The 27,683-nt window shown below is 52.1% G+C and overlaps 3 protein-coding genes and 1 long non-coding RNA gene across 13 annotated transcripts in view; 2 read left to right on the forward strand and 2 right to left on the reverse strand.

Annotated features, from left to right (window-relative positions):
* The window catches only part of LOC115505607 (rho guanine nucleotide exchange factor 2), a 27,872-nt gene extending 26,106 nt beyond the window's left edge, over window positions 1-1,766 (forward strand). For all 7 annotated transcript variants that reach the window (XM_030303275.1, XM_030303277.1, XM_030303280.1 and 4 more), the window contains one exon: window positions 618-1,766. In XM_030303275.1, the coding sequence (XP_030159135.1) occupies window positions 618-691 (74 nt within the window). In that variant the 3' untranslated portion in view covers window positions 692-1,766. The remainder of the gene's footprint in view (window positions 1-617) is intronic.
* Window positions 1-5,406, reverse strand: part of LOC115505650 — a 7,716-nt gene extending 2,310 nt beyond the window's left edge. The window contains exon 1 of the long non-coding RNA XR_003966078.1: window positions 3,429-5,406. This is a non-coding gene — a long non-coding RNA (uncharacterized LOC115505650). The remainder of the gene's footprint in view (window positions 1-3,428) is intronic.
* Window positions 5,407-5,992: 586 nt separating this feature from the next.
* The window catches only part of KHDC4 (KH domain containing 4, pre-mRNA splicing factor), a 32,994-nt gene continuing 11,303 nt past the window's right edge, over window positions 5,993-27,683 (forward strand). The window contains exons 1-5 of one of the 4 annotated variants that reach the window (XM_030303306.2): window positions 5,993-6,093; window positions 11,499-11,659; window positions 23,205-23,421; window positions 26,684-26,812; window positions 27,162-27,241. In XM_030303306.2, coding sequence (XP_030159166.1) covers window positions 23,371-23,421; window positions 26,684-26,812; window positions 27,162-27,241 — 260 coding nt within the window. In that variant the 5' untranslated portion in view covers window positions 5,993-6,093; window positions 11,499-11,659; window positions 23,205-23,370. Of the gene's footprint in view, window positions 6,094-6,141; window positions 6,378-11,498; window positions 11,660-22,597; window positions 22,702-23,204; window positions 23,422-26,683; window positions 26,813-27,161; window positions 27,242-27,683 lie in introns of those variants that run through there. The other 3 variants (XM_030303307.2, XR_004343139.1, XM_030303305.1) reach the window with 3 other exon arrangements.
* LOC115505629 lies at window positions 17,938-21,510 on the reverse strand. The gene is made up of 2 exons (XM_030303344.1): window positions 20,026-21,510; window positions 17,938-19,236 (listed from the first exon to the last, which is right to left on the reverse strand). Exons 1-2 carry the CDS (start codon window positions 20,735-20,737, stop codon window positions 19,196-19,198), a joined length of 753 nt encoding a protein of 250 aa, XP_030159204.1. The 5' UTR covers window positions 20,738-21,510; the 3' UTR covers window positions 17,938-19,195.

A 27,683-nucleotide genomic window follows, 5' to 3' on the forward strand; every position in this document is an offset into this window, starting at 1 on the left:
TGAGAGAGATGTGGGCTGGAGGGGCGGGTGGGGGGGGACTCCAAGCAGGCTCTGCATTGTCAGCACAGAGCCTGATGTGGGGCTTGAACCCACAAACTGTGAGATCATGACCTGAGCCAAAACCAACAGTCAGATGCTTAACTGAACCCCCTGCCCCCGGAACCCCATTTAAGATTTTATTTTTAAATGATCTCTGCACCCAGCGTGGGGCCACTTGAACTCACACCCCTGAGATCGAGTCCCATGCTCCACTACTCAGCCAGCCAGGCGCCCTTATTTGTTTATCTTATTTTATTTTTAATTTTAGAGAGACAGAGGACGAGCAGGGGAGGAGCAGAGAGAGAGGGAGAGAGAGGGTCCCAAGCCGGCTCCACGCTGTCATTGGCAGAGGCCAGTGTGGGGCAAAAGCTAGTCGGATGCTCAACCGACTGAGCCACGCAGGCGCCCCAGAATATTTTGTATTTTATTGGCCAAGCCGTATCCTCCTATCCTCAGGAGGGGAAGCAGCACACAGGTGTGGGAACATTACTTTGCTGACATGGGGCGGCGTCAGTGTAGGGGTGCAGCTGCTCGCAGAGCGGGTGCCCTCTCACTAACGCTGCCCCGTCCCCCTTTAGACTTCACCCGAATGCAGGACATCCCGGAAGAGACAGAGACTCGCGACGGGGAGCCTGTGGCTTCAGAGAGCTAAGGGGGCCCCTCCCCCGTCCTGTGCCCCCATGAAGAACACACCGAGGGAGGCAAACTCTGGGGACTCCAATCCGCCAATGATGAGGGAACATTAGAACTGCTGATTGTCCTTGCCAGCTCTTGGGCTCCTTGGACACCTGGGGCCGCTTAGGAAGCTGGAGGAATTGGGCCGCAGTGCCCCCTGGTGGCATCCAGAAGCTACACCACAGATGCCAGTTTTTCATGCCTTCTTCCCTCTACTTTAGGAAAATTTATTTATTTATTGTTTATTAGTGACGCAGGGAGTGGGGAGATTTAGAGCACCAGGGACATGGGAACCAAGCCATAGGGATCAGGGGGCCTTGTCCTGTAACACTACTGGGGTTTATTCAGGCTTAACCGTGCCGCTGCTGGGTTCTAACCCTGACGTCCCTCCTGGGCAACACCGTCTGTGAGGAGGGGCTGCACCGCAGGACCCTGCTGACCCCCCCCCCCCAAGAGGGGCTGTGGGCAGGGCCACGCCCCTCTCCCTCCCCCTCAGCCTCGCACTGCTCTTCTCCCTTGTCCATCCTCCCCGGGAGCCCCAGGGAGACCGCCTGACTTCCGGAGCTGATGGAGGAGGGGCTGAGGTGGCCCTAACGGCTTTGTTGGGGGGTGAGGGGAAAACCCACGGGACCAGAATGTTTTTTTGTTGTCGTTGTTTTCTTTTTTGTACCAAAGCCAACTGCACGTGTTTTCTATTTTTAAGAGATGATTTTAGGCAATTAGAAACCACAGCCTTCTATCTCCGATTATCAGAAGAGCTTGAGGGGTGGGGGGACCATATCCTCATCTACAGTAATGGGGGACCTATTCTGACCTCTTCTCCAGCCGTTTGGGAAAAATGTTCTAGGGTGAGTTGGGAAATCTCCGTGAAGCCTGACCTCATCCCCACCTCAGCAACCGGGACTGAAACCTCAGTGTGAATTTTGGGGATTTTTCAGTGGACCCCCAGTGCCCACCAGCCCCAGCCATTTTCTGCCAATTTGATTGTTAAAAAAAGAAAAAAGAAAAAAAAAGATAAAGCAGGGAAAATTAAAGACCTGGAACCCCACAAAGTGCTGTCTCTAGGTGTCTTCTGCCCCCCTCTTCCCCTGCCCCGGGGCACTGCTGGGGGTGGGGGGAGGGGCAGGCACCAGCTCCTTCCCCCCCAACCCCCAAAGGGGCCTTTCCTCTCACAGGAAGCGGGCGTCTCACTGAAGACAGGCCACTGACAGGAGAAGCTGCCCCAGCCCGTTTTGTCATCGTGGATGTCCCCAAGCAGCAGGGTGGGGTGAGGGGCCCTTGGGTTCTGGTGAAGCACCTGCCCTACCCCCCCCCCGCCCCCTTTGTGTGTCCTGCTCAGAAATGACGTCAGCCTGTTGCCCCCACGCCTCCCTTCCGGACACGGTTCCTGTCGGCCTGTCCCTAGAGTCACTGTGCCCCAGTTCTGTGTTGTGTCACAGCCCCCGCGCGACCTCTTCCAGAGGCAGCGAGAGATTACGTCGGTTTCAGTTCTCGGTTTCGGTTAATTTTACTTCCTGTTTCTGGTCAGTACCTGGGGTGGTGGCGGGGAGGAGGGAGGGCGGCCGGTGGCCACGCTCGCTGGTACTCACAGGCACACGCACTGGTGGTACCCTGGCTGGCACAGCGGAAGGCCTCCGCTGAGGAGAGGAACTGAAATCAGCTGGGGGGCCGGCTTGGGGCCGCACCTCCGTCCTGGACGTCTGGCCCACGGCATCTGGCCTTTGGCAGGTGCTGTCTCCGCTGTTCTGGGACCTGAGGTGGGCAGGTGCCCAAGGGAAGGTTGCCCGGCCCTCCACTTCCCCCCCGGGCACCGGCTTCTAGTGTGCTGCCTCCTTGGCTGGGGGCTGGGTCCCAAACCTGTCAGGGGCCAGCGTTGGGGTGTGTGTGTGTGTTGGGGGGGTGATAGTGCTCAGGCCAAGAGAGGGCAGCGCGGGCTCCTCCAGTGTCACACAGCCAGTGACGGATGCCGGTCAGGGGGAAGGGGAGACCTGGAGCCCCAGAGCCCGGGGTGGACGTGGGGAAGCCCATGGCTCATGAGGACAGCACTGGCATATTGCCAGCAGCACTGGCCCTCTGCCCCCTCTTGGCCCTGAGACCTGATGTCCACCCCTCTCCGACCTGGCTCCTCCCGCAGATGAGTCTTGCAGCTTTCCGGGTTCTGCCCGCGGTGCCCTCCCTAAGCCCTTCTTCTGGAACACAGTCAGCGTCTGTCCTCCCCACGGCAGGTTCAAAGCTCTCTGGCCGCTTACCGCAGGGAGCCAGGGCCCAGCTTCTCACCAGTGCCTGCCTTCCACTGCATGGAGTGCCCAGCTGGCGAGCGGGCCCTCCTCACTGCCCCTCCCTGCCTTTCCCACCCTCTCCTCTCCAAGGTTAGATGCACATGGTCCCTCATCTCCGACTTGGGCCTGTTTAATTCAGTATTTACCAGGGCACCTGGGCGGTGCAGTCGGCTCACCGTCCAGCTTTGGCTCAGGTCATGATCTCGTGGTTCCTGGGTTCAGGCCCCGCGTCCGGCTCTGTACTGATGGATGGCTCAGAGCCTGGGACCTATTTTAGATTCTGTGTCTCCCCCCTCTTTGCACCCCTCCTCCATTCGCATTCTTTCTCTCTCTCTTAAAAACAACCGTTAAAAGAAAAAGAATTCGGCAAGGTGCACGCTCTCTAAAAAAAAAAACAAAACCAAAACTAAAGAGAATAATAAACTCAGTATTTACCTCCAGGCCCCATTAGCACAGATGCCCCCTGGGAGCCAATATCCCAGCAAAGCCATCAGAGGAGCTGCAGGGGTGGCGAGAGGGGAGGATTTTCCATCCTGAATTGACTGGGAACAGGATTTCCTATCCTGACAGACGTGAACCAGTTTAAACATCAAAAGGAGGAAACTAAACATCAAGCAGCTAATTAAATGTCGTTAACATGGCTTAATGTCCTGCTGTCGCTCTGGGTCCTTGGGAGACCAGAGCGCTCTCCCGTATCACTGCTGGGTCTCCATGGATATGGAAACCAGGGGCCAATCCTTCACTCAGTTCTTTTTTTTTTTCCGATCTCTCTTTTTCTGTTGCTCTATACTCACCACGGAGCTTGAACTCACGACCCTGAGATCAAGAGTCCTGGGCTCTTCCAACCGAGCCGGCCAGGCAGCTCTCTCAGTTCTTCATGTAAAACTTCCATTTCACTCCAGGGCATGCAAACATCCCCAACGAGCCATCTCTGGCCGTGGGTCCCTGTCTCCCTGCTGCCGCCTGTTCCTTCTTTTCCTCCTCTTCCTTCTCTCTGATTCCATTTTACATGGAGCGTAAGAACAATAGCCAACACACGACTTCAGGTACCGTTGAATCCTCAACACCCCACTTTACAGATGAGAAAACCAGTAGAGACAAGTCACTTACCGAGGTCCCTCCGCTGGTTAGCGTCAGAGCTAGGATGTGATTCCGGGTGCTTTGATCCTCTGAGCTGCACACTTGGGACAGGAGGGAGGGACACCCTCACGAGCCTCCGACTCTGGTTCCCACTTCTCTGGACGTACCTGCAGCCCCCTCTTCTCCCAATCCCTCCGCCCTCTCTCTCCTCCCTATGCCCCACCCACATCCTTGCCTTCTCCCCACTTCTCCCTCCAAATCCTGGTTTAAGGATGGACACTCAGGGTGTTTACACTCGGGCCTGGGCTGATTCTAGAGACCAGCAGGACTCACGCAGGGCATCCCCCTGCCCGAGGACTCCGCTTTCTCAGCTGAGGTCTGCAGGCCCCAGGTTTCTCTGGGCACCACTGGGATGCTGTACGGTGGAGATGGCCAGGGGGAGGGCACTGTTGGCTCTGGCACCAGAGAGCAAGGGTACACCCTATTTGGGGTGAGGCTAGGGGTGTCGGGGAGGGCAGACAGAGGGAAACAGGTGCTGGTGTGTTGACCTCTGACCCCTTAGTCTAGGACCCTTGGGAATTTTCCTGAGAATGCTCACAAAAGGCAGAAACGGGGCAACTGAACCAGAGGTGGACGCGTCCAGACAGTCGTGGATGATACAGGTTATTCTCCAACCTTCCTCCTTCCCCTTGTCCTACCCATACCTCCGGGTGAGCAAAGACCTAAGCTCCCCCATGTGACCCCACATTCCACCACACCCAGAAGAGATCAGAGACTCCCAGAGGGTGCCGCAGCCCACGCCAGCTCTCCCTAGGGTGCAGGGTTCTGCCCCTGGCAGAGCCCAGAAAAGGAGGGTAGGGTGTTCAGCACCCTTCCCCCAGGTGTCCCTTTGTCCAAGTTGGTGGCCATGGTAGAAGGACCTCTCTCCTGGCAGAGTGCTCTCCACCCACCACCTGCCTGCGGTCTTTAGGGCCCCCAGTTCCAGCCGGCCCGGGCCCTAGGGTCGCAGCCTTGCTCACAGATCCCTGAAGGCATCTGCCAGGGCCCATCAGCCTCCTGCCTCAGGACGGCACGGGGTTCAGGCAGCCGTTGGCGTGTGGTGACAGGGAAGACGGGGGGTATGGATGGCGTAGACAGATGCTATCCCAGAGCACCAGGTCAGACGTCACCAGCACTCCATGAGAGTGTCCAGGTGGTTGGGGAAGCGGCAGAGGAAGAAAGAGGCCTCCAGGGTAGGGACACAGTGGGCCACGCCCCTGCCACTCTGCCGTTGCCCAGCGACAGCAGCAGCAGGTGGTAGCCAGGGGACCCGGGGACCACGAAAGCCAGCACCCCCCGGCCAGTACCTGCCGTGGCAGTGCAGCAGACAGACGGGTGCCCCACACCTCACCCTCGGCCCCAAAACAGTCGTGGGCACCGTCACCGGGACGGCCGCCATCCACACCGCCAGGGTGGCCGTGCAGGGCCGGGAAAGCGAGAGGCGGGTGCCTGGTCCGGCAGCCACGGCCACCATGCGCCGGGGGTGAGGGGGACGCTGGCGCAGACGTGGAGGACAGTGGCCTTCGGGGCCATCTTGCAGAGGGCACTTCGGGCTGGCGGAAGTCCAGGGCGGACTCAGGTGCCCAGAAGGGGAGAGTGAGGGCGGCCCCAGGCCTGCCAGGGCCAAGGTGAAGACAAAAGTGTCGGAAGGGGGCCGGCGGCTCGCCAGGCACAGCTCCCAGCACCCACAGCACCACCAGGTTTCCCTGCAAGCCGGCCGCCCCCACAGACCCATGGGTCGGGCCGACCGTGACCCTCAGGGCTAGGAGCTGGCCTCGGGGCAGCGGGGCCGAGCTGCTGGGGTGCAGGCGCCTCCCTCAGGGCCTGAGCGGCCGCGAGCCACGCCCCCGCCACGCCCCCGCCGGGGAGGGGGGAAGGGACAGGCTGCGCCCCACCCTCCGCCGGTCTCGGAGGGGCCACCGGATGGGAGCGCCGGCCGCCCGCCGGGGCAGGTGCGCGGGCCGATGTGCACCTGTGAGCGGTAAGGGCTCTACCGGGTAGAGAGGAGGGGGGACAAGGGGGAGTCAGCCACTGGGGAGCGCAGACCCAAGCCTCCGCGCAGGGCGAGGGCCAGGGGCACCCCGTCTGAGGGATGACAGGAGCCAAACTTGGAGCCCCCTCCTTTCCTGAGCTGGCGCGGGGACCCCCTTCTCTGCAGAAAGTGCTGTCTTGGGGCCTGGGGGCAGGGGTGGGGTGGGCACGAGGGCACGGAATCCGGATGGTTCTGGAGTTCCAGGTCTGCTCCTCACTGGCTGTGTGACTTGGGTAAGTTACTCCAGTCTCCTGAGCCTCCGTTTTCTTGTTAGCATTTTCGGACAGAAGGTTCCGCTCCACAGGACTGGCGTGATTCAACGAGATAAAGCATGTCAGGAAGCACTTTGTAGGTTGCTCTTTGTGTGAATGATTATTATTTCAAAGGAAAATCTGAGGTGTTCTGCTGGAAAGGAGCGGGGTACAGCACAGCTATCTGTTGTCACCATGCCCAGGGAAGAGCGCCAACTAAAACACGGGTCGGAATTCATTGCAGCAAGTGACCTTGAGGCTAAGGGCTGGGAGAGAAAGTGGGGGAGTCACAGCTTTCTGTTCATCGCCCCCTCCCGGAGCACAGCCTGTGGGGACCTGAGTGGCCCACCCTCAGTGCTGCTCCTGAGTCTGAAGCTGTCCTGCCAGCCTGTCACCCCCTGCCGTTTCACCCTTTCCTGCTCTAGTCTGTGGAGTCAGAGGCCAGCGGGACCCCCACCCCCTCCTCCAATCCCCGAGCCCATGTCAGAGACGCATGGGTCCTGAGATACACCCACACCCACACCTCATCCTGTCTCCCCATGATCTCAGTCCTAACTGGTAAAAATGCCTCACTGGGTCTTCCCCTTTTGCGCCCATACCCGTATCCTTTGCAAAATGTGCTGTGATGGGGAAAAAGAGAAGGTGGGAGGTGGGTAGGTAAGAGAGGGCTTTCTTTCAGGCATTCCAAAACATTCAACACCTTCCTGCCCTCTGCCAGCTAATTAAGATGCTTGAACTCCAATTCCCTTGGAGTGCTGGGGAGGAGAAGGGCCCTTCTGGAACACCAATCAGCAGTGGGTGTGATGAACCTCCAGGAGAGACCAGACTGGGTGCCAGCATGTTTGGGTCATTCAACAAGGGGTGGGTATGGAGTGGGTGGCAGAAGGGACAGACTGAGCCCAAGTTCAGGTGAGCCCCACAGGCCACCTGCTGGCCTTAGGGACTGTTCCTGGGTGCCTCTGTGCCAGTCCCTCTCTGTGTCAGGGCCATGTTTTTTGTTTGTTTGTTTTTAATTTTTTTTAATGTTTATTTTTGAGACAGAGAGAGACACAGCATGAGCAGGGAAGGGGCAGAGAGAGAGGGAGACACAGAATGTGAAGCAGGCTCCAGGCTCTGAGCTGTCAGCACAGAGCCCGACGCGGGGCTCGAACTCACGAACTGTGAGATCGTGACCTGAGCTGAAGTCGGACGCTCAACCGACTGAGCCACCCAGGCGCCCCAGGGCCATATTTATTCTTCCAGCCACCCAGCAGCACGATGACTGGCCGTGAACTGGTCAGTGCATTGGACTTCTTTTTCTCTTTGATGGAGAACAGAAGTGGGTCAGAATTCCAGGGTTCTGCTACCCATTTTTAAAAATATTTTTGTTATTTTTAAGATTTTATTTCTTTTTGAGAGAGAGACTGCGACAACAGGGGAGGGACAGAGAGAGAGGGAGACCGAGGATCCCAAGCAGGCTCCACGCCGTCAGCACAGAGCCCCACGTGGGGTTCAAACTCATGAACCGCGAGATCATGACCTGAGCCAAAGTCTGAGGCTTAACCAACTGAGCCACCCAGGCGTCCCTGAAATATCTGGTCCTCTGATCGTTTGTCCTTTATTCATTTCTAATCTGAGTCCTTTCCTTGTTCTGACACTAGCAGCACCCGTGGTCACAAAGAGAGGTGATGCCACCAGCTGGCTCATCTAAGAACTTCACTTTGGACCCTTTTATTTTTTTATTTTGTTAGTTCGTGTGTTCATTCATTCATTCATTCATTCACTGTCCACAGCGTTTCTTGAACCGTTATTATGTGTCAGGCTCTGTGCTAGATGCAGAGGAGACAAAAAAAAAAGAAATATATGGTCTTCTCATATACTTTCTGAGATGGTTGGGATCGCTAAGGTCATCTAATTCAACTTCTCTTTTATTATTTTTTTATTTTTTTATTTAAAAAAAATTTTTTTTTCAATGTTTATTTATTTTTGGGACAGAGAGAGACAGAGCATGAACGGGGGAGGGGCAGAGAGAGAGGGAGACACAGAATCAGAAACAGGCTCCAGGCTCCGAGCCATCAGCCCAGAGCCCGACACGGGGCTTGAACTCACGGACCGCGAGATCGTGACCTGGCTGAAGTCGGACGCTTAACCGACTGCGCCACCCAGGCGCCCCTCAACTTCTCTTTTAATAAGGAGAGAAAGTCGGGTAAGCATCCGACTCTTGATCTCGGCTGAGGTCCTGATCTCACCGTTCCTGAGTCTGAGCCCTGAGTCAGGCTCTGCGCTGACAGAGGCCTGCTTGGGATTCTCTCTCCCTGTGTTTCTCTTCCCTTCCCCGCTCTCACTCTCTCTTTCTCAAAATAAATAAACATTAATTGTTTTTTAATGTTTACTTAGTTTTGAGAGAGAGAGACACACACAGAGTGTGAGTGGGTGAGGGGGCAGAGAGAGGGAGACACAGAATCCGAATCAGGCTCCGGGCTCTGAGCTGTCAGCACGGAGCCCGATGCGAGGCTTGAACTCACAAACCGCGAGATCCTGACCTGAGTCGAAGTCGGACGCTCAACCGACTGAGCCACCAGGTACCTCACAAAATAAACATTTAAAAAACAGTAAGGAGAGAAAGTGAGTTGCCCAAGGCCACCAGAGAAGTCGTGGCAGAGTCAGGACGTGAGATGAAAGTCTCTTGACTTCTAGAATCTAGCGCTCTCCAAGACATCACGAAACCCTTTAGGCATTTCTTTCCCCCTATAATCTCTACCCCCTTCTGCAGGGCCCCAAGCGCCAGGCCCTGCCCTTGGGACACTCCTAGTCTTCAAGGGAGACAGCACCAGGATGTGGATGGATGGACAATAGCCAACTCCTCTCCAGACGGTCTTTGTACACAACCGCCGGGAGACGGGAGGACCCGGATCCCATGAAAGGATTTCGTTATTCCTCGAGTTCCTATTATCCTCTGAAGCCAGGCTTTACCAGCCGGTTTTCTATCTCAGTTGGAGTCCCAGGACATGCAGTGGTAAATTATGGCATCTGCCTTACATAAGAAGGACTTCTAGGGACTGGGCCTGCCCCTCAGTCACCAGCTTTAGCCCACACGTCTCTCCAGCCCCACACCCCTGTGCGTGCACTCCCAAATCTTGGTAAAGGGGAATGGGAGGCAGGAGGGACAGAACTACTCCCCACCGCCCAGGCCCCCAGAGCAGGAGAAGGGAGCTTTGCATTTGCACTTGTAGTAGAGACAGATGTTCCAGATGCTCCGGGGATGACAGATGGTAGGAGCAGGACACCTGACCCTAACCCAGACGCCCCCCCTCACGTCACCCCCCGCCAACCACCTTGCCACACCTCCCCACGTCTGCAGAGACTCACTGCAGTTTCAGTAAGGGGCACGGGAAGCTTCAAGGTTCGTGGGCAAGTTCCAGATCAATCTCTCTCTCTCAACTTTATATTTGGGAATAGTCTTAGACTTACAGAAAAATTGCAAAGGCAGAGATAGAGATCTGTCTTTCATTGTCCACATTAAAATGAAACTGGCAGAGGATCAAAAATAAAAATAAAAATCTTAGGGATAAATTTGACTAAAGACGTGCAATCCTGGTACACTGAAAACTACGAAATGCTGTCATGAGAAATTAAAGAAGACCTAAATAGGGGTGTCTGGCTGGCTCAGTTGGTAGAGCAGTTGACTCTTGATCATGAGTCATGAGTTTGAGCCCCACTTTGGGTGCAGAGATTACTTAAGGAAAAGGAAGGAAGGAAGGAAGGAAGGAAGGAAGGCCTAAATAAATGGAGCGGTATAAATGAGTTCATGTGCTGCAAGACTCAACGAGATATCACTTCTCCTTATAATTGGTATGTAGATTTAATGCAATTCTAATAAAAACTCTAGCAGGCCTTTTTAAAAATAGAAATTGACAAGCAGATTCTGAAATTCATATGGAAACACAAAGAGCCAAACGATTTTGTAGAATCGCCAAAACAGTTTTGCAAAAAGGTAAAGTTGGTCTACTCAAACTATAGCAACAGTAGTCAAGATGGTGTGGTACCGGCAAAAGGACAAACATCAGTGCAGCAGAACCGAGAGTCCTGAAATAGACCCACACGCTTATGGCCAGTTGGATTTTGACAAAGGTGCAAAGAAAAGTCATTGAAGAATGCACAGTCTTTTCAACAAATGGTTATGTAACAGTTGAATATCCACATTAAAAAAAAGAGTGTGCACAAGAGACCTCCAATCCCTACCTCACACCACGCACGAAAATGAACTCAGAGGATCATAGATCCAAATGTAAAACCTAAAACCCCAAAACTTCTACCAGAAAACAAAGGAGAAAATTTGTGGCCTTAGGTCGGGCAAAGATTTCTAAGATACATCAAAAACATAATCTACAAAAGCAAAAACTGATAAATTGGACTTCATCGAAATTAAGAACTTCTGCTCTTTGAGAAACACTGTGAAGAAAATGAAAAGACAAGCCACAGACTGAAAGAAAACATTTGCAGACCAGAGATCTGATAAAGGATGTATCTAGAATACCTAAAGAGCTCTTGGGGCTAAGCCCGGGTGGCTTAGTAGGTTAAGCGGCTGACTTTGGCTCAGGTCGTGATCTCATGGTTTGTGCTGTCAGCACAGAGCCTGCTTCAGGTCCCTGTCCCCATTTCTCTCTGCCTCTCCCCTTCCCCCCTTTCTCTCACAGATAAAAAAATAAACATTAAAAAACTTCAATAATAAGAAAACAACTTTATTTTTCAAATGGGCAAAGGATTTGAGCAGACACTTCATCAAAGATGATGTGGGGATACCAAAGAGGCACTGAGAAGATGCTGGACAGCGTCGGCCATCAGGGAAATGCAAACTCAAACCACGATGAGCTATAACGCATCCCTCGCAGGATGTCTAAGATGAAAAACTGCCCACAGCAAGGGCTAGCAAGGAAGTGGCGGGAACGTAAAATGATATAATCACTTCGCAAAACAACTCAAGGGTTTCTTGGGGCGTCTGGGTGGCTCAGTTGGTTGAGCGTCCCACTTCGGCTGGGGTCATGATCTTGTGGTTCGTGAGTTCGAGCCCAAACCAAGTCGGTGTTTTCTTAAAAAGTTAAACATATGCTTCACATGTCCTAGGCATCCCGCTCCCAGGCACTTACGCTGAGAAATCAGGGTATCCGTTCACATGAAGACTTGTACACCAACGTTCACAGACACTTCATTTGACGTAGCTTCACGTGGATGAGCGTCACACGGATGAGCTGCTTACGCATCAGGTGAATGGGAAGCCAATAGTGGTGAGTTCGTACAGCGGGGTGCCAGCCAACACCGAAGCAGGGTGCGTCCTTGTGCGCGAGGACAGCACGGAGGAAAGAGTCCTGGTGGCCGCCAGGCCGGGGCTGCGGTCCCTCCCCGGCATCTCCACTGTTCGCTCAGCACCACTGCCCCGTCCACCCCGCCGCCAGGTCCTGCCCGCGCAGCCTCCAGGCTTTGCAGTGTGTTCCTCCTCACGGTGCAGACTCCACTTGCTCCGGGCGAGGCTCGCCCTCGTGTGCCCCCTGGGCTGCCCAGGGGCTCTGAGTACCTGCACCCCCCTCTCAGATCCGCCCCACGGGGCACTCCCTTCCTCCGGGGTTTTCCGCAGGCCTCCTTGACTGCAAAGAACAGAGACTGCCCTGAGCTGCCTCCAGTGATGAAACACGTTCGAGGGGAAGGATGATGTCGGTTAGGCCAGGATGCTTGAAAACCCTCACCCTTGCCCCACCCGTCCTCACCTCCGCTTTCCTTCCTTTGCTGCAGCAGGCAGCACGGAAGAGTAGAGCCAGAGGCGCCCAGCGGGCTCAGCGTACAGCATGCGGCACTTAACCTCAGGGTAGTGAGTTCGAGCCCCGTGCTCCTCGTGGAGCCCAGTTAAAATTAAAAAAGAAAGAGTAGGTCCAGAGGTGCGATTTTAGAGTTTGAGCGGACCCGACTGGACTCGGGGGAAATAACGGGAAGACGCCACGGCCCTCAGGAAGCAATGTTTATTCTTTCGCTTTTCATGTGGTTCCTGCTGCCGCATCTCTGCACGGACCAGTTCCTCTGCCTGGTCACAGCCCAATGCAGTCCCCTGCGCCCTCACACAGCACAAGTGACAACCTTTCACAACCACAGTTCTCTGGGTCCAAAAATCCTCGGGAAAGACTGTCTTCTCTTTCCTTATTTAAAAAAAAAAAAAAAATTTAGGGGCACCTGGGTGGCTCAGTGGGTTGAGCCTCGGACTTTGGCTCAGGTCACGACCTCGCGGTTCATGGGTTGAGCCCCGCGTCGGGCTCTGTGCCGACAGCTCAGAGCCTGGAGCCTGCTTCGGATTCTGGGTCTCCCTCTCTCTCTGCCCCTCCCGCGCTTGCACCTTGTCTCTCTCTGTCATAAATAGACGTTAAAATTAACAAAAAAACAAAACCAACTTTTAAGGGGCGCCCGGGTGGCTCAGTCGGTTGAGCATGTCTGACTTCCACTCAGGTCATGATCTCACGGCTTCGTGAGTTCAAGTCCTGCATCGGGCTTCATGCTGATGGTGCAGAGCCTGCTTGGGATTCTCTCTCTCTCCCTCTCTCTCTGCCCCTCCCCCGCTCACACCTTGTCTCTCTCTCTCTCTCATAAATAAATAAACTTCGGAAAATTAAAAAAAAAAAAGAGCTTTTAAAAAAAGTTTATTTATTTATTGAGAGAGAGTGCACTTGCCAGCGCAGAGCCTGATGCGGGTGAGATTGTGACTCAAGCCAAGATCAAGAGTTGGAAGCCTAACCAGCTAAGCCACCCAAGTGCTCCCCCTCCCCCCCACTAAACCAAGAATGTTCTTTACAAACAAGAGTATTCTTACGTAACCTCAGTAGGATGATCAAAATCAACAAAGTAACAATGCTACAATATTATCTAGTCTAGAAACCTCACTGAGATGCTGCTAAATGTCCCCTGTAACATCTTTTATAACAAAAGAAATCTCAGATGTGAGTAACATTCAGTTCTCATCTCCTTGCAGTCGCCTTGAATCGGGAACAGTTCCTTAGGTTTTGTATTTCATGACATTTTTAAATGTTACATATTTTTAAAGAGTAAAAGTTATTTGTGTAACATCCCTTGGTTTGGGTTTGTCTGATATTTCCCACGATTAGGCTCATGTATTTTTAAGGAGTAAAGTTTAGTTGTATAACGTTTCTCAACTTGGGTTTGTCTACTATTTCCTTATGCTTGGACTCGGGCTATAACATTTTTGGCACTGTGTTCATTTAAGAGTATCCCTCAGGAGGTGCGTGCCACCTGTCGCTGGTGACGGAAGTTAACATCTTCCATCACCGAGTTAAGGTGGTATCTGTGAGGTTTCTCCACTAGGAAGGTACCATTCTCCCCCTACCCTTTTTAAAAGTTTATTTATTTATTTTGAGAGAAAGAGAGAAAGAGAAAGGGAGAGAGAGAGCAGGGGAAGGGCAGAGACAGAGGGAGACAGAGAGTTCGAGGCAGGCTCCAGGCTCCGAGCTGTCAGTACAGAGCCCAGTGCGGGGCTCGAACTCGCGAACCGGAACATCAGGATCTGAGGCGAAACCAAGACTGGGATGCTTGACGGACTGAGCCACCCAGGTGCCCCCGCGTTCTTCCTTTTGTAACTAATAAATAAATGTCTTGTGAGGAGCTGCTCTGCGACCATGTGACTGTCCCGTTACTCCTCTTTGACCCACTATCTTTAGGATCCATTGCTGATTCCTGCCTGCATCACTTATCACTAAAATAGCTGCCAAACGGTGGTTTTGAGGATGTTAAAGCCATAGCCTTTTCCTGACAGGTGTTATTTCTCTAGGACATTTAGTCCTGTAAGACTTTGTTGCCCGGCAGGAACGCACGCCAGAATTTTGCCCATCCCCCCGCTCTGCTGCTCAGGACTCTGAGGAGACCTGCATCTGAGAAGGACCGTTATAGATTACGGATCACCTCCAAGCCCACTGGTTGTAACCCTGGGAAAGGTCACGATCTGGTGGGGCAGTGCTGCACTGAGGTGTGTGTGATAAGCCGAGATGTCAGGGGTTTCCCTGCTTCCTCGGGCTCCCCCAGAAATCCACACTCGGTGGTCAGGAGCCTCGTTGTGGCCAATCAGTGCGTTAGCTTCGGTCACAAATACTTAGTATGGCAAGGAATTCGGTGTGGACTAGAATTTGACGAGAAAAGGATTAATTTCCCTGGATCTGACCGTAAGTACTTTCAGAAGACAGGAATAAAGAGTTTTCTCTAACGGGATTACATAACTGCACTTTTTCTCCCTGTGCCTTTTCAGCAGAGGACAAAATGTTGATCTCTTTTGGGACTGTGCTTTCCCTGAGGCTCTGAGGAACCATCAATACACTTTACTAACCTCCTATTTTGCTAAGGGGACCTCCAGAGCCTGACCCGGTCTCCCAGCTGGCCCTTGTCGCAGCTGACTTCGCAGTGGGAAGGGCTCACCCACTCCCGACGGCTCCACAGTCCCACCGAGGGGCGATTTACCCACATCCTTTCTGGCGGGGCGTGCGCCAGAGGCTCCCTGAGGCCAGCTCAGGTGAGCAGCGGCGAGGGGACCCTGTAGTACTTTAAGCTACACTGGGGGAAACCTCTCAGCGGTCAAGGATACAGCACTAAGTACAGGCAGGCCTCACCGAGGCTAGATCTGGGGCTCTACAAGCCACCTCGTCTTTTTTTTTTTTTAAACAACCTTTTATTATTTTTTATTTTTTAAAATTTATTCTGAGAAAGTGAGAGCGAGTGAGCTGAAGGGCAGAGAGAGAGAGAGAGAGAGGGAATCCCAAGCAGGCTCTGCACTGTCAGCACAGAGCCTGATGCAGGGCTCGAACCCACAAATCATGAGATCGTGACCTGAGCCAAAGCCAAGAGTCAGATGCTCAACCCACTGAGCCACCCACCTCCTTTTGAACAGCTGTTCCATTCTTCTCTTTCTTGATGGATTTCCCTTGTAAGAAGGTGACAAAAATTACAAAGCTATTTTTAGAAGCGCCAGAAGAATTCGTCAGTTGGAAATCCTTTTGTTTGGAGAAATTACTCCAAGTGTCGGAGGTAGAAGGTGGTGCCCCAAAGGCCAGGGGTGCACGTGCTGGAGAGCTGGTGCAAGCCCACCATCATTCTTTCCTCCTTTCTGCTGTGGGGGAGGACCGGGCCCAGACTGCGAAATCCAGTTTGGCATCTTCCAAGTTTGGGCTGATCTACCTGCCCTGGACACAGGAAGGGGTCGGGGGCACCTGGGTGACTCAGCCGGTTCGGTGTACGACTTCGGCTCGGGTCATAATCATGTGGTTCTCGAGTTCAAGCCCCGCGTCGGGCTCTGTGCCGACAGCTCGGAGCCTGCAGCCTGCTTCGGGCTGTGTCTCTTTCTCTCTGCCCCTCCCCCACTCACACTGTCTCTCTCTCTCTCTCTCTCTCAAAAATATTCTTCATTCTAAATGAATGGATAAACTGGCCTATCCATACAATGGAATATTATTTGGCCGTAATAAGGAATGAGGCACTGACACATGCTACCACATGAACGAACCTTGAAAACAAGATGCTAAGTGAAAGAAGTCAGACACTAAAGGTCACATATTCTATGGTTCCATTGTGTGAAATGTTCAGAATAGGCAATTCCAGAGAGACAGAAAGTAGATTGGTGGTTGCCCTAGCGAGGGAAAATGGGACGTGTCTGATAATGGGTGCAGGGTTTCTTTTGGGGTGATGAAAATGGTCTGGAATGAGATAGTGGTGATGGTTGCACAACTTTGTGAATTGAGCGCATAGAGTACCCTTTTATTTTTATTTAATTTTTAAGCAGGCTCCGCGATCAGATCAAGGAGGGGCTTGAACTCACCACTGGGAGATGGAGAGTCACATGCTCCACCCACGGGCCAGCCAGGCCCCTCCCCCCCAGTACCCTTTAGAAAAGGGTGATACGATTCACAGATCACAAATTTTTTTAAATGTAAAAAAATAATGTAATTTCAATCAGACTCCCAACAACATTGTGTTTTGGGGAAAAGGGGCAACAGGAAAACGATGGTGTTTAATCTGAAATTCTTTGGAAAAATACACCTGTCAGAATGGGCCATGAAATGTAGATGAAAATCGGTTTGCCCCAACAGATTAAAATTGAAATAGAATTACCCAATAAAAACACCGTAGCAAAGGAACAAACGGATCAACGCAAAAGAACGAAGAAACGTAATAGCGTATATATAAAATTTCATACATGATAAACGTGGTGTTCGGATGGAAGGGGCATTTATTAAACGCTGAAGGGAAAATACTACGAGTTTGGCTTTCAAATTAACTTGTATTTTATTAATCCTACTGTAACGCCCAGAGTTCAAGAGACCCCAAAAAACGAACCACCAGAGTCCAGAGCCAAAGCCAAGCGGCAAGGGTCGTTTATTGCAGGTTCGAACCCGGTCCTCCGCGCACTCGTTGCCGGTGACGCTAAGAGGCCCCGAGTGAGGTTTTTACAGCCCTTTTATAGACAGGTACAAACAAGTCATGGGGAAATCAGGGATTTTTCACAGTTACAGAGCTGCAATTGGTTGATATTTAAATTTGAACACTTAGCAGCATTCGATTGGTTCCCGCCTTTAGGTCAAACCACAACTGGGGGTACGGGTATCTCAATGATTGGTCAGGAATACGCGGGCGCGCCAAGCAATTGTACAGAAATGGAACAAGCTGGTTAAGTTTCAGTTCGCTCAGGCCTCTCATTCCCCCCTTTCTCAAGTACCTGAGGAACCAATCTTGGGTCCTACAGTGTTACCTAATCAAGCTCGCTCTCCATGTCTAGGAGCTGATACTGCGGCCTAAGGACCATAATCTGAATGGTGTTTAGTCTGTCCCTGATAAAGTTCATTATTTTGTTGATTATAACAGGGCCGAAGGTAAAAAGGAGGAGGAGGCATAGTAGGGGGCCTAAAAGGGGAAGAAGGTAGGGGAGAAACCCGTGGAGTCCTGACCACAGTGGGTATTCGGCTAGGTCTTTTCGTCGGCGTGCGAGGTCCTCTTAGAGCTGTTTAATTTTGGTCCGAACTATTCCTGATTTATTGGCATAAAAGCAACATTTGTCTTGTAGGGCTAAGCAGATGCCGCCTTGTTCTGCGGTTAGCAGATCCAACCCTCTTCTATTTTGTAACACCACTTCTGCTAGGGAATCTAGCTGGTCTTGCAGATCCTGGACTGTCCCTGACAAGGCTTCGACATCGTCAATTAGTTGCCGAGAGTTGCAGATAGGAGTGTATGGAGACTCCTAATCCTGCTGTCCCGGTAGTTAATGCGCCTGTAATTCCTAGGCCTACCGGGAGGGGGATGACAGCCACAGCTCGTTTGGATCTGCCAGTTACAAAGTCCAGACTAGGGATGGGCATGGGGGTTTTTCCTGCGACTAAGTCGATATCTGGTAGCAGGGTGGCCAGGATGCATAGTCCAGTGCAATTGTGGGGAAGATAGGTGTAGGCTAGGTTATTTCCGCAGACGAAAACGGTGGTGTTGGTACTACAGAAGGAGGAGTTGATAGTGACGTACTGGTGGCATTGGGCAAGGGATACGATCCCTACATCTATGCTGTTATTCTGGGAGGTAAGATTATGTATAAAGCAAGAGGCATCGAACGGGCTAATGAATTGAACGGGGAAGGGGTCAGGTAGGGAAGAAGGAAAGCAGTCATTGGTTATGCTGATATCAACTTCAGTGGGGATGGCGATGGGTCGGGGAGTTTGCTGGGGTAGGCAAAGCCAACAATCTTGGGCTAGAGTCCGGTTAGAGATGTTTAAGAGTAAGAAAGTGGTTTCTAGGATAGACATTGTCTGAGGGTCTAACTCGTAAGGGCTGTGCCTAGGGAGAACTAGGGGGTGGAATTAAGCCGTGGATACATTCGTTCTGCGAGGTCCTTAAGCCTCGTTTGCGTTTCAATCTGTCTGGCAGCGTCTTGGGGTCCTCCACCGTCAGACACATGTATGGGGGCTCGGGGGTTCCAGCAGGTGGCGGCTCCCACTGAGCCAGAGCAGCCAGCTTGAAGTTGCATATTGTTATCACTGGCTATCGCTGCCCTGTTACTCTGTAGGATGGCCGTAAAGTAGGTAGTGGAGTTATCTGGCCCTATACGTTGCTGATAGGAGTCATAACAAGAGCTGTGCACCGACTCCTGGAAAGTGGAGCAAGGGCATTTTGTCATGGGGGGCAGGGGCTTGGGTTTGTTCACACATAACCACTGCTGTTGTTGGAGTCCTGTGGTGTCATAGGTCTGGGTTAAGTAAGCAGTCGTGGTCCCACAGTCTTGGGTTTGAGTGTAGCTTCGCTGTAGACCCCCTCCTCCTACAGAGCCGGCCACTATTCTTTTACTGTGTGGCAGGGCAATGGTGCTAACCACGCCACCTCTGCAATCACAGGGCCTTCCATACAGAGCTTCGTACAATCTCTGTTTGTCAACGGGGGCATTTAGTCCTCCCTCCAGGAGTTTGAGGTTGAGGGCTAGTAGGACAAGGGTCACTATCCTGAACATGTTTAGGGGAGGCACGGCGCAAGGTTAGTTTCAGGGGGTTTTTCTTACTCCGGTCTACAGTCCAAGTAGTATTTCTATCAGTGTGTCCCACAAGGTCAGACAGCGGGTCAGACAGGCTTAATGTGGGTGTGGTGAATCCAGGTAGGGAGGTTATCTACCTTGATGGCGGTGGGAGTTGTCAGGATGATTTGGTAAGGTCCCTTCCATCTGGGTTCAAGGTTCTGGTGTCGCTTGACGAGGACCCAGTCTCCTGGACGATACTGATGGGGAGTGGGTGGGGGCCCCGTCTCATACAGTTCTCTTAGTTTAGGCCACGCGGCCTCATGAACCCGCTGTAGAGCCCTGAGAGAAGACAAGAGGCTGTTATCTTGGTCAAGATTAGGTATGATAGGTATGGGTTTGCCAAACGTGATTTCATAGGGCGTAAGGCCCAACTTGTACGGGGAGTTGCGAACCCTGTACAGAGCGTAGGGGAGTAATTCTACCCAATTAGCGCCAGTCTCCATAGTCAATTTAGTAAGGGTCTCTTTTAATGTTCTATTCATTCTTTCTACTTGTCCTGAGCTTTGGGGCCGGTAGGCACAATGTAATTTCCAATCTGCCCCAAGTACGGAAGCCAATCCCTGACTTACCTTAGAGACGGATGCAGGTCCATTGTCTGACCCTATCGTTACTGGAAAACCATACCTGGGCAGGATTTCTTCGGGGGCCTTGGGGCCCATGGGGGTGTACTGCCTAAAGGCTTCCATTAATCTTTCTTTTTTATTGAAAAAAAATTTTTTTTCAACGTCTATTTATTTTTGGGACAGAGAGAGACAGAGCATGAACGGGGGAGGGGCAGAGAGAGAGGGAGACACAGAATCGGAAACAGGCTCCAGGCTCTGAGACATCAGCCCAGAGCCTGATGCGGGGCTCGAACTCCCGGACTGCGAGATCGTGACCTGGCTGAAGTCGGACGCTTAACCGACTGCGCCACCCAGGCGCCCCCCATTAATCTTTCTAAAAAGGTGGCAGGGCTGTCTGTCTTACCTTGTACTACCGAGTACACCTTGGTCAAATTGGTGGGCTTGCGTGCTGCAGCCCGGAGACCCGCCATTAGAGTCTGGCGATAAATGAGCAGTCGTCCCCTACCTTCTGCCGCGGTGTAGTCCCAATCAGGCTGAGTCAGGGGAAACGCCGCATTAATGAGGTCAGGGTTAACAGTGGGTCGACCGTCTTCCCCAGGGACCAGCTTCCGCGCTTCAAGTTGAATCCTCTCCCTTTCTTCCGTGGTGAACAGGATTCGCAAAAGCTGTTGGCAGTCATCCCAGGTAGGCTGGTGGGTGAACATTATGCTCTCTAGGAGGGCTATAAGATCTCTAGGGTTATCAGAAAACCGAGCATTTTGGGTTTTCCAATTATAAAGGTCACTGGTGGAGAAGGGCCAATACTGGACTTGGGGGTTGCCCGTTTCATCGGGGGGTCCTATTTCCCGCAGGGGTAGGGCCACAGTGGAGTCGGGGAGGCGAGAGCTTGGCTCACACTGGGTGCACCCGCGAGTTCGGCCAGCTGGCCCTTCGCTGTTGGTTTCATTTTCAATAGGGCTTGGTGCGGCTGCTGCCCCTAGCCTCCCTGGCTCCCGTCCTCCTGGTTCCCCTTGGGGGGCAACCAGCGGGGCGACTGCTGCGGGCAGGGCCTGGGGTGCGAGGGGAGGGGGATGATAGGGTGGAGGGTCCAGGGATAGTAGGTCCTGACTATCGGGCAATATGGGATTTAGGGGCGCTGAGGGGGTTCGCGGCTTGGTTGGGTCAGTGGAGCGGGCCGCGAGAATCTTACAGGACCCTGAGGAAAGGAAGGGAGACATCCAGGGTGGAGGGTTTTCAACAAGATCCTGCCAGACGAGGATATAGGGAACCTGGTCTGGATGGCCTTCCTTTCCTGGCAGGAGGGTTTTGGCCTTGACCTTAGCAACTATAGGCAAATAAAAAGTGCCCTCGGTAGGCCAGCCCACCCCGAAAGTGGGCCACTCAGACCGGCAGAAAGTGATGTCTCGACCGGCGGATGTCCAGGCTTAGGTTATGGCCTCTAGTCTGGACATCCCTGAAATTAGCCAGAAGAAGGGAGAGAGGTGTCCCATAATCTGTATAGGAAGAAATAGATGGGTCAAGTTAGTTTATGTTCCGGGAGTGAACCGGATATACCTGCAGAGGAGAGGAGACAAGTTAAATCGCAAGCGCGGCGGCAAACAGAAAGTGCCTTGGTGAAGACACCAGATACAGAACGGGTGTCTGTAACCCGAACAAAGAGTTCCGATGGGCCAAAATGGTGCCCCAGACGGGTGCCAGAGGACGTCTCCTACTGGTCCCGACTGACTGCCCTATAGCGCGTCCGCCAGGGCTGTCAGTCTCTGATACAGATCCTGCGCGGGAGAGCCAGAAACGAACAAACAGGAACGAACAGAGCCGGCTCACTTACCGACCGGTCTCAGAAATGACCCGTTGACTTGGGGTCTGGTGGGTTTGGGGGTATCCCGGACGAGCCCCCAATGTAACGCCCAGAGTCCGAGAGACCCCAAAAAACGAACCACCAGAGTCCAGGGCCAAAGCCAAGCGGCAAGGGTCGTTTATTGCAGGTTCGAACCCGGTCCTCCGCGCACTTGTTGCCGGTGACGCTAAGAGGCCCCGAGTGAGGTTTTTACAGCCCTTTTATAGACAGGTACAAACAAGTCATGGGGAAATCAGGGATTTTTCACAGTTACAGAGCTGCAATTGGTTGATATTTAAATTTGAACACTTAGCAGCATTCGATTGGTTCCTGCCTTTAGGTCAAACCACAACTGGGGGTACCAATGATTGGTCAGGAATACGCAGGCGCGCCAAGCAATTGTACAGAAGTGGAACAAGCTGGTTAAGTTTGTTTGCTTAGGCCTCTCACTACCAGAATATAAATTTATTTGAAACACAGCACTCCATGCTAGTCGTTCAACCTAGAGTCTCCTAGCAGCTTGAAGATCCACCAAACGCCGTCGGTCCGCGGCGTCCCGGCCCCAGCCCCGGCGGGGCGCCCCGGCCCGCCCCCCTTCACCTCCGCCGTCCACGACCCACTTCCAGCCCAACCCCAGCGGTGCGCCCCGGCCGGCGACCCTCACTTCCCGGGTCCACAACCCACTCCCAGCGCCCCCAGACCCCGGCGGAGCGCCCCGGCCCGCCCCCTCCCCTCGGCTCCCGCGCCCAGCCGCCGGCGCCCCCTCGCGGCGCGCCCCCGAGTCCCTGCTCTGAAAGCAGTGGTTGGCGTGCAGACGTGAAACAACTAGAGAAATTTCTCACATGACCTTTGGGACGAATCATTTGCCTTTTCCTAAGCAGGTAACTGAGTGAAGCGGGCCAAAGTGGCGGGAAGGCTCCCTCCCTGGCCAGAGGCTGGGCCTCCACACAAATGTGGCTGGACCGGGGGACAAACTGTTTTAATTCCCCGACTCTTGCGTATTGTCTTGTGGGCTACCTACTTGCCCACAACAAACATGGATTCTCCTCGCCCCAATTGCGCCTTGATATGCTCTTCGGCAGCCATCTTTCTCCAGGGCAAGCCGAAAGCAGGAAGGTCACACCCTACCTGTCTCGGATAATGCCAGACGCCTTGAAATCAACAAGAGTCCAATTGGAACCGACGCTTTCACCGGAACGGCTTTTCCTCACGACCGGAAGGGGCTGTGCGTGAGGGCGCTGGGGGCGGAAGTGACGGGAAGGTGGTAGTGGGGTAGTTGGCGGGTGGTTGAGCAGAGCCGGTCGCCATGTCCGCGGGGAGCGCGACACATCCCGGGGCCGGCGGGTAAAGCTTCCTGGGCGAGGGCATCGCGGCTTGCACGGGGCAGAGGAGAGACGGAGGGACCGTTGGGAGCTGCGTATGGGTGGGGGGGGGGCGTTGAAGTGGGAAGTGTACGTATTGGAGGGTTGGGCTTTTGGGGAGAAAGACGGTGAGCAGGCCTTGGGGCCCCCGAAAAAGGCCGGCAGGGAGCAGAGGGAGACGGAAAGCAGGGACTTTTCGGAAGGACCGGCCAAGAGGAGGGGCAAAACGGGGGCATGTGGGACAGAGTGTAGTTTTCTCAGAGGGGTGATGGAGTAGAAAAGAAGTAGATTCTGGAGTAGGGTCGAAATTAGTGAGGAAATACTGCAGTAATTGTATAAAGAGAGGTGGTCATTTTAATATTGATAAGAGACTTGAGGGTGTAAAGAGGACACGATAGACGGCAAATGGGGTGCTAAAGCGTAGTAAGGGGAAGAATAACACGAATAAAGCTTTGGGGCCCAATATTTTCCTCTTTTTCCCGGTAGGCGCCGCAGCAAATGGGACCAACCAGCGCCAGCCCCCCTTCTCTTCCTCCCGCCGACGGCCCCAGGTGGGGAGGTTACCAGCAGTGGGGGAAGCCCTGGGGGCTCCACAGCTGCTCCCTCTGGAGCCTTGGATGCTGCTGCTGCTGTGGCTGCCAAGATCAATGCCATGCTCATGGCCAAAGGGAAGCTGAAACCAACGCAGAATGCCGCCGAGAAGGTATTTGAAGTTGAAGGGACGCTGCTAATTGCGATGTTAATACGGGTTGTTTTGTAATTGTGCGGTCCAAGAATCCTGTGTGTAGAGGAGAAAACCGGGACCCAGTAATTTAAGGATCACTTAGTTTTGGAACATACCAGATGATATTTTGTCATTTGTTTTTACGAGGCAGCTTTGGTTGGTTTGACTACATTTACGGATCAAATAGCTCATTTTGTCTTTGTTCTTAGTTCGGCCTGCTATCTACATAATCATTTAAAGCAACGATGTAGTATAGTTTTCACCACATGTGCATTTTCCCTTGAAGTCACATGAGAAAGTCCAGGTAAATCAGTGAGCTTTAAAATGTCTCTAGTCAACTCTGCTCAAAAATACGTTTATAAAATGTCCTTTATAATTAGAATCTAATGAACGTCTACAGTGTAATTAAACATGAAATAAAATGAACCGTTTATATGTTGGTTGGTTTGCTGTTTTCATACAAATTGGTCATTTTATAGAATTTGGTCATTTTATAGAATTTGTGGTATAACTAAAATCTCACCACTAGACTGGATCTGAACTTTGAAGTCTTTAACTTATCCTGTAATAGGAAACCAGAATCTTCTACAGGACGATGCGTATAGTGGCTGTTTGTAGTGCTAGAATGCATGCTTTGCACTTAAAAGAAATCCTTATAATTTTAAGGGATGGATTACTGTCTCCAGTTTACAGAGGATGAAAATTGGGCGTGCGTGTGAATGTCAAGTTGTGTAATTGTGTAAGATCTGTCATGGTTGGCACACGTGTGACTTCAGAGTTGCCTCGGACAACTGGGTGTTTAGCTTTTGCTTGAAAGCCTCTGGAGTTGGAGAATTCAGTGTGTTCCAAGGCTGCTTGCTCCATTATAATTCTCATTTGAAAAAAAAAGTTCTTCTGGGGGCGCCTGGGTGGCTCAGTCAATTGAGGTCATGATCCAACTTCGGCTCAGGTCATGATCTCATGGTTCGTGGGTTCAAGCCCCACGTCGGGCTCTCTGCTGACAGCTCAGAGCCTGGAGCCTGCTTCCGATTCTGTGACTTCCTCTTGCTCTGCTCCTCCTCTGCTCATGCTCTGTCTCTCTTTCTCAAAAAGAAATAAACATTTAAAAAATTAATAAAAAAATAAAGCTGATTTCCATAGTACCTGTGAAGAAATGAGTTCTGTGTTTGCAAATGCAATTTAGGTGAGCAGCGACTGTGTTAATTATAATTAACACGTTGTGATTATTTCACAATGTAACCGTATATCAAAATATCCAGTTCACCTTCAGTATATGTACACAATTTTTGTTTGTCAGTTATACCTCAATAAAGCTGGGGGAGAAAGGAAAATACAATTTTTTGTTAGCTGTCCTGTGTATGAGTATGATATCAACAGGCCATAACGTGCCTGGATGTTTAAGTATTCAAGTTCGGCAGAATTGGTGGGAACTTCTAGTGAATTGGAAGTTCGTTATTCGTTGTATTTTGATGGTTTGCAAAGATTGAGTCCGTTGTCCGTTTGTAAGGTTTACAAGGAGCTATAACACGCTGGTGATCATGGAGTGCTTCTTGAGTAATAAAATTCTTAATACTGATGTGAATCACTTATTTTTTTTTTTTCTCTAAAAAGCTTTTGAGCTCAGCAGGCGGCAGCACAGTGCACAAATAGTGGATTTAGAATCAGAATATCTAGATGTGAAACCCAGGGTCCTTGGTTCTTGGCCTTAGATATGTCGTGGAGCCTCAGTTTTCCTCATCTGATGGGGTTGGTGACATGTACCTGGGTGGTCCCCGACAGTGGCTGCTGCCTCCTGTAGCTATTTAAATTAAAATTTGAGTGAAAAGTAAAATTTAAAATGGAGTTCCTCGGCAGGGCACTTGGACACGAGGCTGACGGCGCCCACGTTGGACTGCCAGGTAGCTCCCACTGCCGGACGGCACTGCCGGCACCTTTGAAGGTGGCCCCGGGGTTCAGGGAGGTGAGGTGTGCTTGAGCCAGCGTGCTGAGTGGGGGGCTGAACAAAGATGAGATGTTGCTGAATCTAGTTTGTGTCCGTGATTTAAAAACGTGTCTGATGCAGGGGCGTTTGGGTGGCTCAGTGGCTTAAGCAACCGACTTCGGCTCAGGTCATGATCTTGCGGTTCGTGGGTTCGAGCCCCCGCATAGGGCTCTGCGTCTCTCTCTCTCTCTCTCTCTCTCTCTCTGCCCCTCCCCTGCTCATGCTCACTCTCTCTTTCTTAAAAATAAATAAACGTTAAACAAATATTTAAAATGTATCTAATGCATAAGGAAGTAAACTGTATTTTTATTTTCCTGGAGCAGATTTGTGGGACATTGGTCCAAGGCAAGAAAAGGTTGGGGAAGGCCATCTTGGGATGAAATTTTTCTTGAATAACTCCAATCCAGCTATCTGGAGTTGCCTATAGTTGAAGTTGAAAGAAGCCAGATCAGATTTTAGGATTTTGCTTGACTTTTCATCCATTCTCTTAGTTCTTTAGTAGAAAGTAATGGGTTGTCAGGTAGAACTGACGGGTGTTCCAGGTCACTGCAAGGATGGGATTAGGTGAATGTAAGGTGCCATGGCCGCAGCGGTGGCACAAGGGCAGCGTCCGGTTACACAGGTGAGGTGCGTGGGTTGCTGGACTCTGCCCTGTATTTTTTTTTTTTAACTTAGTTTTTACATTTATTTATTTTTGAGAGACAGAGCACAAGTGGGGGAGGAGCAGAGAGAGGGGGACACAGAATCCGAAGCAGGCTCCAGGCTCCCGGCTGCCAGCACAGAGCCCAACGTGGGGCTCGAACCCACAAACCGGGAGATCACGACCTGAGTCGAAGTCAGACGCCCACCCGACTGAGCCACCCAGGCGCCCCTGCCCTGCATTTGACTGCACGTACGGCTAGCTGGTTGAGGTGCAAAGCACCATAACTTGGTCTTGTGATTTTCCCCGTGCAGATGGCAGTGTAAGGTTTCTGGGATCATGTGATCACAGAAACGCACACGTGGCTGAGGTTACAGAGAGACCTGAGGGTTGCCTTCGAGTCAGTTGACAATACTCGGTGTCAGTTCAGTGAGGTTTTGTTTGCTCGTTATGTCATTTTTGCAGAACGACCCAGGCGTGTTTCCAAAGTGTGTTTGCAGGCAGGTTTGGGGAACGGTAAGGTGGTGGTGGGACTTGGGAAGGGCCGGTTGTAAATTGGACAGCAGAAAGATACTATTTCATCTTACGGTCTTTTTGATCTAATTACTCTTTCTTGGTAGCTTCAGGCTGCTGGCAAAGGCCTAACTAGCAATAAAAGCAAGGACGACCTGGTGGTGGCTGAAGTCGAGATCAATGACGTGCCTCTCACGTGCAGGAACCTGTTGACTCGAGGGCAGACTCAGGATGAGGTGGGGAGCTGTGGGGCCTCTCTGGGGACGGCGGTGGCTGGGCGTGGTCTTGTGAACGCGGAGAGCGGAGTCAGACATTGATTAGCGGGTTTGGGTCATAATCTCCAAAGTCAGGGTTGGGTTGAATTAACCGCAGAGGAACTTTCTAGTGAAGGTGAAGGAGCCGATATGGGTGGACTCCCTGGGTCAGCTTGAGCAGGAAGCGATTTCCGATTCGGGAGGGATTCCTGTACAGACATCATTCCTGTCTGTTGGTGGAATGAACGCATGGGGAGAATCCATCCCGCTGCCTGTCATCGAAGTCGGTCAAGTGCCACATCATCCTTTTAATAGAATGTTTCCTTTTCAGATCAGCCGACTTAGTGGGGCCGCGGTGTCAACTCGAGGGAGATTCATGACAAGCGAGGAGAAGGCCAAAGTGGGGCCAGGGTGTGTATGCACTTCCTCTGCTTTGGGAAAAGATTGGACACGGGCTCACGTTAGTGTGTGTTTCATTCTGAGGAAATAGGTGTAAATATTTGGTCAGCAGCTTGCTAGACGTACACGCATGCTTCGTAGTAGAACTTGGGAACGTCTCAGACGTGCGTAAGGAGGGTCGGCAGCTCTCGTCCTTCCTGCTGCTCTTTGATTTTTCATTTCACGGGTAACGTTTTCTTAGAGGAAACACGTTACGGGAAAGTGTAAGATGAGACAATTGCTAACATTTAACGGACACGCTTCTAAATTTCTGTGTGGGAATGTTTCCCCCAACAAAAGGGCGTGTGTTTTGTCGTGATCTCCGTCTAAAAAACATCCTTTTGTCCGACTCCTTGCTGTGTCCAGGGTGGCTGGATTATCTATGTAAACATCTCGTCCCCTTTAGTTCGTCTCT

Source organism: Lynx canadensis, chromosome F1 (genome assembly GCF_007474595.2).
Source record: "Lynx canadensis isolate LIC74 chromosome F1, mLynCan4.pri.v2, whole genome shotgun sequence".
Taxonomy (NCBI): Eukaryota; Metazoa; Chordata; class Mammalia; order Carnivora; family Felidae; genus Lynx; species Lynx canadensis.